The following is a 13,926-nucleotide window of genomic DNA, read 5'->3' on the forward strand; positions in this document are numbered from 1 at the left end:
TCAACTCAAGGTACTTATCCTGCCTACAAGAGGCAGGCCATTTCCTCCTGGCTGTGGAAGATGCAACAGCGTCCCTGGTGCCGCAGCCCAGGCTGATGAGCAACACCTCTGGATGGCATCCCTTCCCTCCAGCGTGTCCACAACACCACACAACTTGGTGTCATCTGCACAATTGCTGAGGGTGCACTCGATCCCACTGTCCATGTCTCCAACAAAGATGTTAAATCGCACTGGCCCCAGTACTAACCCCTGAGGAACACCACTCGTCACTGGCCTCCACTAGGATGTTCAGTAGTGACCTTTTTAAGTGCTGACTAATTTAACATCGTAACTGGAGCCCTATCAATTGAATTAGTTATTACAGGAAAAAAAATATAAGTAAAGACTAGAAGATGGCTCTTAGTACTCGAAGAATCACTTTGCATCTTTAAAGCATTATGGTAGCAATCTTGGAAAGAAAAATTACAGATACCCAACCTAATGACAGCGTTTCCGAGGCAGAGCTATTTGCTGAATTCTGCCTGTCCTTATAGAATCTTAAGTTCCACCACAGAACTCTAATTCAGATTCCAGTTCTGAATACATCCAAAATGACAACTGAAATCACAAAAAAAGCTGTCTAGTATTATTACTGGAGAGCTCCCCAATGCTGTAGTAATGGATCAGTGAAGAGACAAAGAGAAGAGATTGCCTTAACACAGCAGATTTAGCAAGGGTTCATTAAGCCTTATTCACAGATTAAAAAGACTTCTGGCTGACTCCTCACTGAAAGCCTACAGAAGAAAAACATAAAAATTTTGCCCATCAGCAAGCAGTACACCTAATCCACTAACAAATGCAAGGTGGAGTCACTGGGGATAAACTAATCTTACCTAAATGAAATAGCTGCACCCCAAAGACAATAGGTAAATAATGAGAATTAGAAGAGTCTTCTCTCTCTCAAGCTGCTTTGGAAAAATAATTTTTGGTTCTAGAAAATCCTCAAGTCTATTTCAAAAAACACCAGGAGTAGCTGCAAATACTGTGTGAAATCTTCTCAGAGGTAATAAGAAACAAAGTTTGTAAACTCCACTGACAGAAATGTAATATATGTTCATAGCATGTCCAGCATATTATAACAGCATTAATGACAATAGTGAAATAAAGACTTAATATTTAAAACCACATCAAATCAGAAAACTGAGTTTCCTTCATAAGAGGTAATTATTCTCATTCTTGCTTGAAAATTTCTGTCTTGCTAGCTGCAAATTTCTTGGGAAATCTAGGCATAGACTGAACTGATATGCACTAGATGACACGATGCAGCTTCGTCTGTGACTGAGAAAACAAAAGGAGGCAGGAAGAAGGGAAATTTTAAATGATAAATCACGCCTTTCTCTTTCAAAATTACTTGTTTAGCATCAGTACCCATTACATTACAGTGCACCTAGAGAGCTTATTTCTGGGTGAGGACTCATCTACTAATTTGGAATTATTCACTAAACTTTCTTTTGCTGTTGTTATTTGAGAATAACATTATCAAGTTAGACAAAGCAAGCGAGAGAGAGAGGTACTGCATTATTAAGAAGGTTGTCAACTTATAAATGAAAGTCATCATAACATTAGCGAAAATAATAATAAAAAAAAAAAAGTCTTGCTGCTTTGGATTCTTTCCACCCTGTCCATTTCCTTCATATTTGGTTTCATTTGCTTTGACACCACAGTTATGTTCAAAGCTGAATTCCAGTTCTTCCAGGAGCCTTTCCTGAAGAAATTGGATTATAGGGTCAGGGTTACGTAAGAAAAGTTACCAAAAAAATCAAAGAGAGAAAGCAAAAATCACAAAATCATTGAGGTTGGAAGGGACTTCAATCCAGAGGCTCAGCTATAGATTAGTTACCTTTCCACTGCTGATCTGACCATCTCTGATAGCGCTTTTGTCAATACTGTACGTGTTCCTGCAAGCAGAGGTCTAATTGCATGAAGCAGAAGTACTTCAGCCATTCTAAAAAATCTGAAGCCAGAATTTAAAAGCATCAAACCAGGAAAGAAATCAGGATACCCCCACTCCACAACCAAACCCAAACCCATGATATTCATCTTCAGTCCTGAACATGTCCCCTTTGTGTTGCAGACTACCTATTTGCTTGTCAGTGCTCAAGGTCAATGAAGTGTCCCTGCTCCCCAACACGAGACACATCCTTGCATTTCACTCGATGATAACATGGCCTCGTGACACAACACAATCCCCCCCACTTCCAGGCCAGCCATATCGCATGCCTGTGTTTGTCTAAGTGTTGAATTACTAAATTACCTTTATTTTTTCTATACATCTGTAACTGTATAAACAGAGCAGCGAGTCACTTTGGTGCCTCACTGATAAAAAACACCAAATTTGATTAGTGATCAATATAACTCTTCCTTCCCAACTCACACGAGTATTGTGAAGAAAATATACAAGCAAAAATACTTCAGCTTATTCTGTTGGAAACCGCAATTAAGCTGTTGATGTACTACAAGTTTGACGACAAGGCATTGTGTGATTGTGTGATTTTCCATTCCCTTGACAGAGTCAGCTGAGCACAGTGAAAACACAAACTGATATCACATATATTAGAGGGCTTTTTAGTGTGATAGCCAAGTATCATGGCAACAGCAATGGTGAATGCTAAAGTGGCCTTGTGTCAGATATACTGCTCCCTCTGGTCACACTTTCTGGATTACCTGGTTTCTCAGTATCTTTTAATATGATTTAAAGCACCTGAACAACGTCAGTTTACTCCCCGGTGTGAAAATACTAACAAATCTCTGTCATAAACTGCATCAGCAGCACAGAGAACACAGAGACAGCACAGTCATTGGGATATTCTGAAGGAATACTAGGCTCAGCAGTTAAAAACCATATGTCTGAAGGCAAAACCTAAACACCCTGGAGAGCTTGCTTTACTACGTGGGAAATCGAATGCAGTTAGTATCCCTGTGTGTGTTACAGGTGCCCATTCACGTCACAGAGAAACCACAGGCTTTTCCCCCTCCTCACTGAAAAGACCACTGCCTTCTTTTGGGCACAAAACTGGTGACAGAAGAATTACCCAGTGCTTAGTAATTCAAGGGGGAATTTCCCTACGTAATCGCTCTACATGAAACATCTAAGAGAAAGATGCAATCCACAACTGGTATTCAGAAGCACTAGAGATACCGGCAGCACTCCCCAACCTGGAATTTAGTTTCATATTTGCTTATTAAAAAAAGTAAAATGGCACTTTAAATTAAAGTTTATAAAAAGGATAAGATGTACGTCACCTAGCACAGAGGAGAGTGGTATGGTGAGAGATAAAGGCTTTGAGTTCATCCTGACAGCTGCATTTGGGTAGCATAAATCTTCCCTGCCTGCCCAGGAAGCACTCCGGCCAGTCTCCAGCCCCATCCCTTAAGCCTAAACACTTTCAGCAGACTGGTTTTGTGATCCTCCAATCTGGGAACCTGCAGAGCAAGACACTCACTCTTAAAAATAAAGAGGATTTGGTACCTAGCCATAAATTAGGGAGTGCCATTTCACTTTCAGAACAAGGACCCCAACTGCTCGGTATTGTCAGGGCCAGAAGAAGTCCAGCTAGCACTCCTCTCCAGTTACTTACAGCAGCCATTACAGTCACTCTATTCCGCTCCCATCTAACGGTGCCCCTTTAGAATAATATTTGACGAGTTCCAAAAGCCTACTGAGGCAACCAACTGCACTTATGCCTCTCTCCTTTGTTCTTCCTTTCACTGCCAATTCCGACTTGCAGTCACCTGAATGTAAGAAGTTTTACAGAATGCTCTTCTCAGCTAATCAAATCTCTTCACGCTCGCATCTGCAACACAGGTGGATGACAACAAACCATGAAAATAAATAGTCAAAACATTTGTTTTGGATAATATGTGAAGTGTGAATTTCCAGTGTACACTTGCTGGGAACAACAGGAGACATTCTGGATAGGATTTGAAAAGAATAAAAACCCAAACATTTAAGTGATGTAGGAGCTTACATGCCAGCAGCCTACAGTGAAGTCTGTACTCTTGCACCTCTACTTGAACATCTATTTTGCATAACTAAAAGCTTTTGTGGATTCTTTGATGGTTTCATTCTTAATACCTGCAAGACTGGTGCAACTGTGCAGCGAGTCACAAAGAACCAGGCCAGTATCACTGCTGACCCAGTTTCACACAAACCTGCTCACACTCAGGGGTGTCTAGTCTCTGCACTAGATGAAGATGTATTTAATCTCCTCTGGATGGAGTAACACAGTCTAATGTACAATCACATGCTGTCTTGAGGACACATTTTAGCAGATCCAGGGATATAAACGCATTGCTGAGACCAGCTACTTGAAAAACCCCAAAGGCTCCAGCCATTCAGTCAGACCAGGGTCAGCAACAACATTTTCAAGTGTTGCACTGACAACTGTAACCTTCAGTTCACAATGTGAAAAGATCTCTACTTGATTTGACTTTCAGGCAAGGCTGAGATTTAATGCCTCTGAGTTTTAACTGGCCTGGTTACAACACGTTTCTTGAAATATTTAAATCAAAACAGAAGTTTTGTTCTCAGGATGTAAAGATATAGCCTGCTTTTTACCATACATGCATTTCACTGTGCTTTTAGCCAGAAAAGGATTTGTACATCAAAATTTCACTCACTGGAATGAAAATGATGTTCCCCTTTCTCTTTTGTACTTAAACCGGAACGGAACAAATGCACTTTAAAAAAAAAAAGTGCACATAAATAAAATCGTAGGCTCTGGCTTGGGTTTTATGTGGTTTGGTGTTTTGGATTTGTTTTGGTTTTTTTTGCTTCTCAGATATCAAGACAACTTGAGAAGATATTCACTCATAACTGTAGAAAAATACAGTGCTCCCATTCTTCTCAGTGTGGGGGAAATGTGTCACAGATGCATGTCACGGCTTTCAAACAAACAGCGCACATGCAGATTCTGATTCTGAAACAATCAAGAATGTAAAAAAGCAACTTGCAAACATTTACTGCAGAGTAAGAGAGACCTGCTGGTTCAGTAGTGCTACTTCTTACCTCTTCCCCTTTCCCACCGTGGAGACAAAAGAGGCAGGAAAGAGGCATGCTGGGTTAGGGTTGCAGATCTGGGTGTCACCAGTTAAGCTGGTACACGGGCAGAAGCCTGCTCCCACAAAACAGGTAACAGTCCACACAAATACTCCTCCTTTTTTTTCTGCTGCTAGGCTCACCCTTCTGCATGTTCTGACACTGAGCACATATTGCACCCAGGTAGGCATCTTCAGTGGCAAAGAGTACAGCTAGTACAGAGCAGTTCCACAGTGGACAACATATATTTGTTAGAACAAGGATGTCACATGCAAGAAGGAAATAAAATACCTATCTATGCATTTAGAAGTAAAGAACAGTCAAGTAAGTAGATTCAAATATACCAATCAGCACTAGGCATAGTGAGCACACTAAAAAGGTCACCAGTTTTCTTCCAAAAGAATTTCGATCAGTGATCAGCTGTAACACGAGAAACCCTCTTGTTCAAAATTTACACCCAAACATCTGAGAACTATCCACCACCATATTGCTTCACACAAATAACAGAAGTATTGGAAGTCACTTTTTTATGGCAGTACTGGCAAGTTATACAACTAATCCAACGACAGGGCAAGGAAATTTGACAGCACCTCCCCTCCAAAACAGTACCTCCTGGTAGCTGAGCTTCCTAACATACACAGGACAATACCAAAGCACTTCTAGAAATGAAAGTTTTCACTGGGTATACAAAACAATAATTTCCCTTATGCACTAGTCCAGGGACATTTTAGTGCCTAATCAAATCATGCTGCATCACTAGCATTTACAAACAAACACACAGCTAACAAACTAGAAAGCACCTGTGCACACACAATTCAAAATTACGTACCTGCACAGCCCACCTCACGAGCACTAGAGACCAATACCAAACACAAACTTCCAAACCTACAAGTCTATCTGTGAACTCCCATGAAGTGAACTGATTGTCCTGTTTCAGTTTGCTAAAACTGGGACCACCAGTGCACTGACTCTTAATATAACTGTCTCCTAACTGACATCTGTCTGCAGGAAGGAAGGAATCAAATACTGTCCTAAAGTGAAGATTTCCAAGACAACAGCTAATTTGTTTGCTAACCCCAGCCTTAAGTCACGCAGCCTCCGTTGCAAGCACTGACACGTGTGAAACACTAACCTTCATCACTTCAACCTGCAGGTCTTCGTTGAGCGAAGGAGTCACTTTGACGGCGTTCAGCATCTGATTAAGCAACTGTTTCTCATCTGAGTCTGTTTCCACGGATACAAACCTCTCATCAGACAGTAGCTTCTGCAGAGAGAAAACAGGAATGTACAGGTTGGGACAAAACTGCCTCTGTCCAATTCTGCTGTAGATTACTACACCTAAACCTACTAGCGTTTGGTACTATGGTGGCTAGGTGTTCTATGCACAAACTTCAAATTCATCCAATAATACAAAAAATCAAAGTACAGCAAAAACTGGGAGATCTGTGCCATGATAAGGGGACAGTTAATATCTTTTGAATCAGCTGCCATTTCAGTATCATCTTTCCCCATCCCACTTCTCCTGTGTCCAGAAGAACGCAGACATCAGTAATTGACACAAGAGATCACAAACCACTCCAAGTAATGCCCTCGGCAAAACCCCTCAACATTTCACATGTGCGGACATGGTGGAGCATTCACCCCGTCCACCCCCCCAAACCCAAAAACCCACAAAAACCTCACCCAGTCAAGCAGTATCCTGGCCTCAAACTAGTGCTAGCAGATACCCTGCCCAGCAGGAGACAGAGTCCGCTGTCATCCCGCTCACTCCGACAGGACACAGAGCACAAGCACTGTGGAGGTGGCACCTCTGATCACTGACAAGATGTGTTCTGTGTAATTCAGAAGTTGACCAGTAGTGGATGCAATTAAGTTCTCAGGAGGAAGAGTACTGTTTGCAAGTGATTGGCATGAGGACCACAAACATACATAGGAGCACGTAATACAGATTGACTGAATACTTTAGACTGATCAGATTTCCTTTGCCTGGAAAAAGCCAGTATCCAAGCCAGTATCTCCCACCATGGCCAGCGGTACTATTTCCTCAGAGTTCCACTAGAAATGCCTCTTCCATTTAGTCTATAACCACCTTCACAGATGCTTCTTACTAGTGGCAGGCATCTTGCAATAGATGTACCAACTCAAGTCTTTTCCCAGCTTCAATCTTCTAAGTTAGAATTTCCCATGACTGAGCAAAACTACCTTGTCTTAATTCCCAGGAATACAACCTTGTTCTGTCCCAGTGCAGACTTTGAGCAGCTCACTTCACCCTGTACATCCTGCATCATTTTGGTACTGATGCTCCTTCCTAGCTTCAACTCTGTAGCACATTTCACTGCTTCATTCCTACGTCTCATTTTCTACGCTTGTACTGGTTTCAGCTGGGATAGAGTTAATATTCTTCATCGGAGCTCACAGGGTGCTGTGTTTTGGATCTGTGACCAAAACAGTGTTGATAACACACCCACACTTTGGATATCGCTGAGCAGAGCTTACAAAGCATCAAGACCTTCTGGTTCTCACACTGGCCCTCCAGCAAAGAGGCTGGGGGTGCACAAGAGGCTGGCAGGGGACACAGCTGGGACAGCTGACCCCAACTGACCAAAGGGATATCCTGTACCATACAACATGGTGCTCAGCAACAAAAGCTGGGGAAAGAAGGAGGAAGCCAGGGGATGGGAACATTAAGAGTTGAGGCATTTGTCTTCCGAAGTAACCATTACACATGATGGAGCTCTGCTTTCCTGGAGATGGCTAAACACCTGCCTGCCAATGGGAAGTAGTGAATGAATTCCTTGTATTCTTTTGCTTGCGCATGCAGCTTTGCTTTTCCTATTAAACTTTGCCCTAGCCTACGATTTTTCTCACTTTTATCCTTCCGATTTTCTCCTCCATCCCACTGACAGGACAAGAGAGAATGGCTGGGTAGGGCTGGGTAGGGCTGAGCTGCCAGCCAAGGTTAACCCTTACAATGTTTTAAAGAATTTCCTACAGAGCAGTATATCAACTGTTTCAGCACTGTACAGCCTGATGAGATTTAACTCAATTTACAAGGAAAATAATATGGTTTTCTATATAAAAGAGAATGTTTAGTTTGGTATGAGAGATATGGAGCTACTGGAAAGAGTCCAGGGAAGGGCCGCTAAGATGGGGAATGGACTGGAGCATCTCTCTTAAGAGGAAAGGCTGAGACAGCTGGGATTGTTTAGCCTGGAGAAGAGAAGGCTCAGGGGGGATCTCATCAACGTATATAAATACCTGAAAGGAAGGTGCAAAGAGAACAGAGCCAGGCTCTTTTCAGTGGTGCCCACTGAGAGGACAAGAAGCAATGGGCACAAACTGAAACACAGGAAGTTCCCTCTGAACATCAGGAAACACTTTACTGTGAGGGTGACCGAGCACTGGCATAGGTTGCTCAGGCAGGTTGTGGAGTCTCCATCCTGGCAGACACCCAAATGCCATCTGGACATGGTCCTAGGCAACCTGCTCTAGGTGACCCTACTTGAGCAGAGGGGTTGGACCAGATGACTTCCAGAGGTCTCTGCTAACCTGCACCATCCTGTGACCTATTTTTGGTAAATACAAGTAGTACTTAATCTCATTTTTATCTTTCATCCTATTTTTTAACATATCTCCCTAGTATCAGTTGTGTGGTTTGCTTTTTTGTCCTTCATAAAACTTCACATATCATAAATGCAGATGAAGGACCATATTGTTGCCTGGATTACTTTTTTAGGCTTCTAGATACAAGGTAACACTCTTATTTAAGGTCTCATGCTGCAAATCTGCAACTTTGCAATCCCAGTTCTTAGAGAACTCATGTATGTGCAGCAAATTTGAAGAGCAAAAAGATAAATTTTATCTTCACTGAGTGCTACCAAGGAAGTTATGCTACAGTGGACAGTGGGTCATTCATAATTCCTTCGCTATTCTTGGTTGATCATCACTCCACAACGTTCTGCTAACAGGCAGAACCGGTACAAGAGCAGACATATGTCCAAGTCCCACTAGTCTACTAGTTGCTCTGACTTTAAAAGCAACCCCCTCCCCACACCTCTTATATATCTGAAACGGTGGGCACAGGATCTCAGAGTGGGACCAGAGTACTACGCTGCAAGAAGGTGATACGAGCCCAATAATCACAATTACCCTTTAGAAAGTATCTTTTTTCCTTAGCTAGAGCCTCCTACAACCATGTTGTGCCCCAGTATGGGGCACTCCCTAATCAAATGCCTGATATCTCATATGCTGAATAAAGTGAATTTGAATGATCCACTTACATTCTTATACTCCCAAAACAACTTCATGCTTGCCCTCTGAGGAAGAAACTTCTTTTTGGAAGATGGTGGCATGCATTTTACACCCCAGCAGCATACCAGCCTTCTCCACAACTACTATCCCCCCGGCGATAAGTATTTACTGATATGTAAATACTTCGGGTATTTTCCTGATATGTAAATACTGATATTCATCCAATTAAAAGAAAAGTAAATTGCTTTAGTCTTATACTGTCAAACCCAAGACTTTTTGTTGCTTGTGCTGCACTGCTGTTTTTACTTTGCAACTTCATCAGCTTCCAAATCAGATGCTCCTTCGACCTATATTACAAGGGGCAATTGATTTAAACTGAAAGAGGGGAGATTTAGATTAGAGATAAGGAAGAAATTTTTTACATTGAGGGTGGTGAGGCAGTGGAACAGGTTGCCCAGAGAAGGTGTGGATGCCCCTTCCCTGGAGGCGTTCAAGACCAGGCTGGATGAGGCTTTGGGCAACCTGGTGTAGTGGAGGGTGTCCCTGCCCATGGCAGGGGGGTTGGAACTAGATGATCTTTAAGGTCCCTTCCAACCCAAACCATTCTATGATTCTCTGATTCTATATTCAGTGTACAAAAACCCTGGAAAGTGCCCACACATAGAGAATGCAGCTCCCAGATCCTTTAACCTCTCCATCTTTCAAGCACTGCAGTCCTCTCTTTTAATCAAAGAAAACAGCAAAATTTGACTCAGTTTGGTTTCTAAGACGTTTAGCAGTGGCAAGGCTTACTGAGAGCACAGGGCCACACAAGGAAGAGTGTCTCCAACACTGAAATCCAGGAACTCCCACCTATCTGCAGAACATCTTTAGCTTCTACAGAATCACTAGCCTTTACTTACATCCTAACTTCTGAACACTGTTACAGAAACATGAACATTATTGTTAGGTCCACCCAAGGACAGACACTTCTTTGTAGCATTTTTCAAAAGAAAAGCCTAGATTTCCTTAACACCCACTGCCTACTAACACACCTCTGCTCTAAAGCCATACCTGCATCCCTGCTAGAGCCTGTTGGGCCAGCTTCATGCTCTTTGATTCCAGAGCCAGTTGGAGAGGAAGGAGACACTTCTCCCTGAGGAAAATTAAGAAAAAAATAAAAGTGAGAGGAAACACCAGAACTAAAATTAATATTCAAAGAAGTAACATTCCAGAAGGGCTGTATCACTTTCAATAAGGCAACAGTTGCATACAGCAATTAAGAATTTCACAACTCTGTGATGTGAAGCACTTTTACCCCCTAAAGAAAGCTGGCATATTTCTTCACATACTGTTAAGAATGGCCTTTTAATTGAAATTTTACAAAATGCTTCGTAACTGTTAGCCCTCTGTGTGCATGCATGAACGTGCAAAGCATAAAGAAAGGATTCACAGATCACTAACGGTCCTTCAACTCAGCGTAATACGCATTATACTTCAGTCACTTACCTTTTGTTTAATATTCAGGTTGCTAGAAAAGTGGTTTCATAATCCACTTTCTATTAGTCAAGGTTTGGTCTATGGCCTCCTCTACACTACAGTGTGGCTTGTCACGTTAGCTCCCTCCAACTATAATTGGCACAGACAGAAGCAAGCCTACGCTAACGAGTTTGGTTTACATCTGAATTAGCGTGCACTAGAACTATGACTGAGCTGTACTTTGATTACAGAATAATACTTCTTTTTAAACATTAAAATAAATCATTGATTAGGATAGTATTTTAGATGCTTTTGACTCAGTGCTCAGACACTGATTTTTTTTTATTTGGTGACCAAACCAAACAGTGCCTGGAGCTGTAACTTCTCTCTTTACTCCTTGCTCCTTATCAGAGAAGGGCTGCAGCATCTAGGAACACTTAGTAACCCTTTAACTTAGCTGCCCTTTAAGCAAATCCTGCTAGCTGGCAGGAAACTCATTCCTGAACAGAGATACTCAGCCCATGTCCAACTGCAGTCTCCCTGAAGGTTTGCAACACTTCATTAGATCACACATATCATAAGAGGCACTTATCTGTACGTACAGAGTCTATTTTTGCATTTATATAGACATACTTGCTTATAGCAAACCATTCTGTGCCAGCCCTTAAGACCCTTAGTTCTCCAACTGTCTGCATTGCACCCCAAGGAGCCCTTTTGCAATTGCATTAATTTCCTCCCCATGGAGACAAGACCTTCTGTTCCCAAGGTTAGAAGGAACAGAAAACAACTAGCTGAGTCTTTTCTTACCCAACTGGAAACCAAAAAGCCCTGACTTGTTCCATCTGAAGCAGTATTCTTTGTCAAGTCTCAATGCATTCAGATACATACCCAAAACCCTGGTCTTTTCAAAGCAGAGTCAAAGATGTTTAATTCCTCAAAATACGAAAATGAAGTTTTTCCTCTTTTGCTCCTGTGAGCTGCCTTTGACCTGAATTCACTTAGTTTCAGTTGACCCAAAGATAAATAGTTTATTTGCCCAAAAAGTGTACAAAAATAAAAGTATTGAGTAGCTCTCCTACAACTCTAAAGGTTCAATTTCTGACATGAATGAAACACATGCAGTAGACTAGGGTGCATATTCTACTCCTCTTGCAAATCCTCCTTTCATAACTAGCTACGGAGAGGCCCTAGGTGGGAGCAAGAGTGATTACCACAGTTTCAGATATATTGTCAAGGCTACCTAAAGTCATGCTTTCCCACAGTGCACCCATAACCTACCATCCTGCCTTCAAAACTGGCAGCCTACAACCTGAACTTGCTTTTTTAAAAACTTGAATAGAGATCATCTCAGCTTTGAGGAAACTAGCTTGTAACTACTTCAGTGGATCCTGCTTGCAGAGATGACAATGTCCCCTCTGAAAAGTCAACTCTACTTTGGGTGTGTTCAGTCGGTATTCCTTTCTCTCCACCTTTCCCAAAAAAGTGCAAATGACAAGCTACCCCAAGGGGCACAAATCTGCCATTTGCTCTTCGAAACACAACTCATTCCTTTAACGATAAATTAAAGACTTGAGAGTCACAAGCATGGCTCAGTTAAGCAATCTAGCAAGCTTCCGTACTTGGCAAAGACCTCTTGAGACAAATCTGCAGGTCTTTTCACGTTGGTACTTTCTTCCCAGGTTATGGGAATTTGTAAAGGGCCATTTGGCATAACACCACAAGAAGCTTTTAAAAAGAAACATGAATTACGCAGATTTCTGAAGAACTTGGAGCAGACTACACGTGTATCTTAAAATAGGTTTCTAACTAAAAGCTAACCATTTGCTTCATTCAGGATATTCGGAGAAACAGGCAGGCACAAAGCCCGATGTTCTCAGAAGCTCCTTTCTTGAATGTTTCTGGAATCAATTTAACTAGAAAGACTCTTAAAACCTGCGAGTTTAGCATCCAAAACAGCTTGAACTGCAGAACATCTAGGAAATATTTCCTCGGAGTGTTGTATCATCCAGATCTACAGAAACTGCCAAAACATCTAACCCAGGGTTCAGACAGTAATCCTCTAGCCAGTACAGAGCTGGCTACCGCCTGTGTATCTACTGCCAGCTTTGCCCGGACCTGGAAATACACATGGCATGCAGGCAAACTGTGATAGGACTTTACGGTTTAGAGAGGTGCCACAGCAATACATCTCTAACCAACAAAGCACCTTGAAGTGCCAACTTTTACATCATGACTTCGACTATCACCCTCTAGGAGAGAACTCACATTTGAAATTAGTAGATCGACAGGTGCCAAAACAAGGTACCTGTGCATTAACTGGTACTCCATCAGCCAGACATACACAGGAGAAAAAAAAAACAAACCAAACATCATGACAGTGTACAGTACTAACTTCAGGGATGCTAAAAACTGATCATTACTTAGACCTGCGCCTCTTCAAGGCAGAAGACCGCATTTATTTTGCTTTCTACAGTTCACTGCAACTGCATATAAATGTTTGGGGCATTATTAACACATAACAAACTTATTCTGACATTAAAGTGGATGGAGACTGGGAGGAGAGGGGAAAGGGAAGGCAGCCATAAGTCACTGGAGTGGATCCAGTTCAGTTTCATTATAATGAAGACAGGTGGGAGCTCCTATGACTTCTGTGTAGCTACTCTGCACACCAGCATGTTGCCTACCATCTGTCATCACATACTGCAAGGAGCAGAGAACAATGAGAGCTGTTTCTTGAGATATGTCCCAAAATGAAGAGCAAAAAATGACAAACAGGAGGATGGAAATTAGAACAGATTCAATTAGCTGAACTTCCCATCCTTGCTAAAAATGTTTAACTGAAAATCTAACTAAGGTTTCTGCAGCCTGTGTTCCCACTGTATTCTCAAAGAAAATGAATTGCCATTGTGTCATTTCCTGTTCTTGTTAAAAGCTCAGTCAATTCACCAGTGGCAATCTGGTGAAGTTCCCAATGACTGGAAAAAGTCATAGCCCCCATCTTTAAAAAGGGGAAAAAAGACAACCCAGGGAACTACAGGCCAGTCAGTCTCACCTCTGTGCCCGGCAAGATCATGGAGCAGATCCTCCTGGCGACTATGCTAAGGCACATGGAAAATAAGGAGGTGATTGGTGACAGCCAA

At 42.0% G+C, this 13,926-nt stretch overlaps 1 protein-coding gene across 4 annotated transcripts in view; it reads right to left on the reverse strand.

Moving 5' to 3' along the window:
* Positions 1-13,926, reverse strand: part of ARFGEF3 (ARFGEF family member 3) — a 98,248-nt gene that overhangs the window by 67,250 nt on the left and 17,072 nt on the right. For all 4 annotated transcript variants that reach the window (XM_086632043.1, XM_086632042.1, XM_086632041.1 and 1 more), the window contains exons 3-4: positions 10,382-10,463; positions 6,210-6,341 (exon numbers count right to left, since the gene is read on the reverse strand). In XM_086632043.1, the coding sequence (XP_086488169.1) occupies positions 6,210-6,341; positions 10,382-10,463 (214 nt within the window). The remainder of the gene's footprint in view (positions 1-6,209; positions 6,342-10,381; positions 10,464-13,926) is intronic.

The sequence above is a fragment of the Tauraco erythrolophus genome, chromosome 2, assembly GCF_009769465.1.
Source record: "Tauraco erythrolophus isolate bTauEry1 chromosome 2, bTauEry1.pri, whole genome shotgun sequence".
Taxonomy (NCBI): Eukaryota; Metazoa; Chordata; class Aves; order Musophagiformes; family Musophagidae; genus Tauraco; species Tauraco erythrolophus.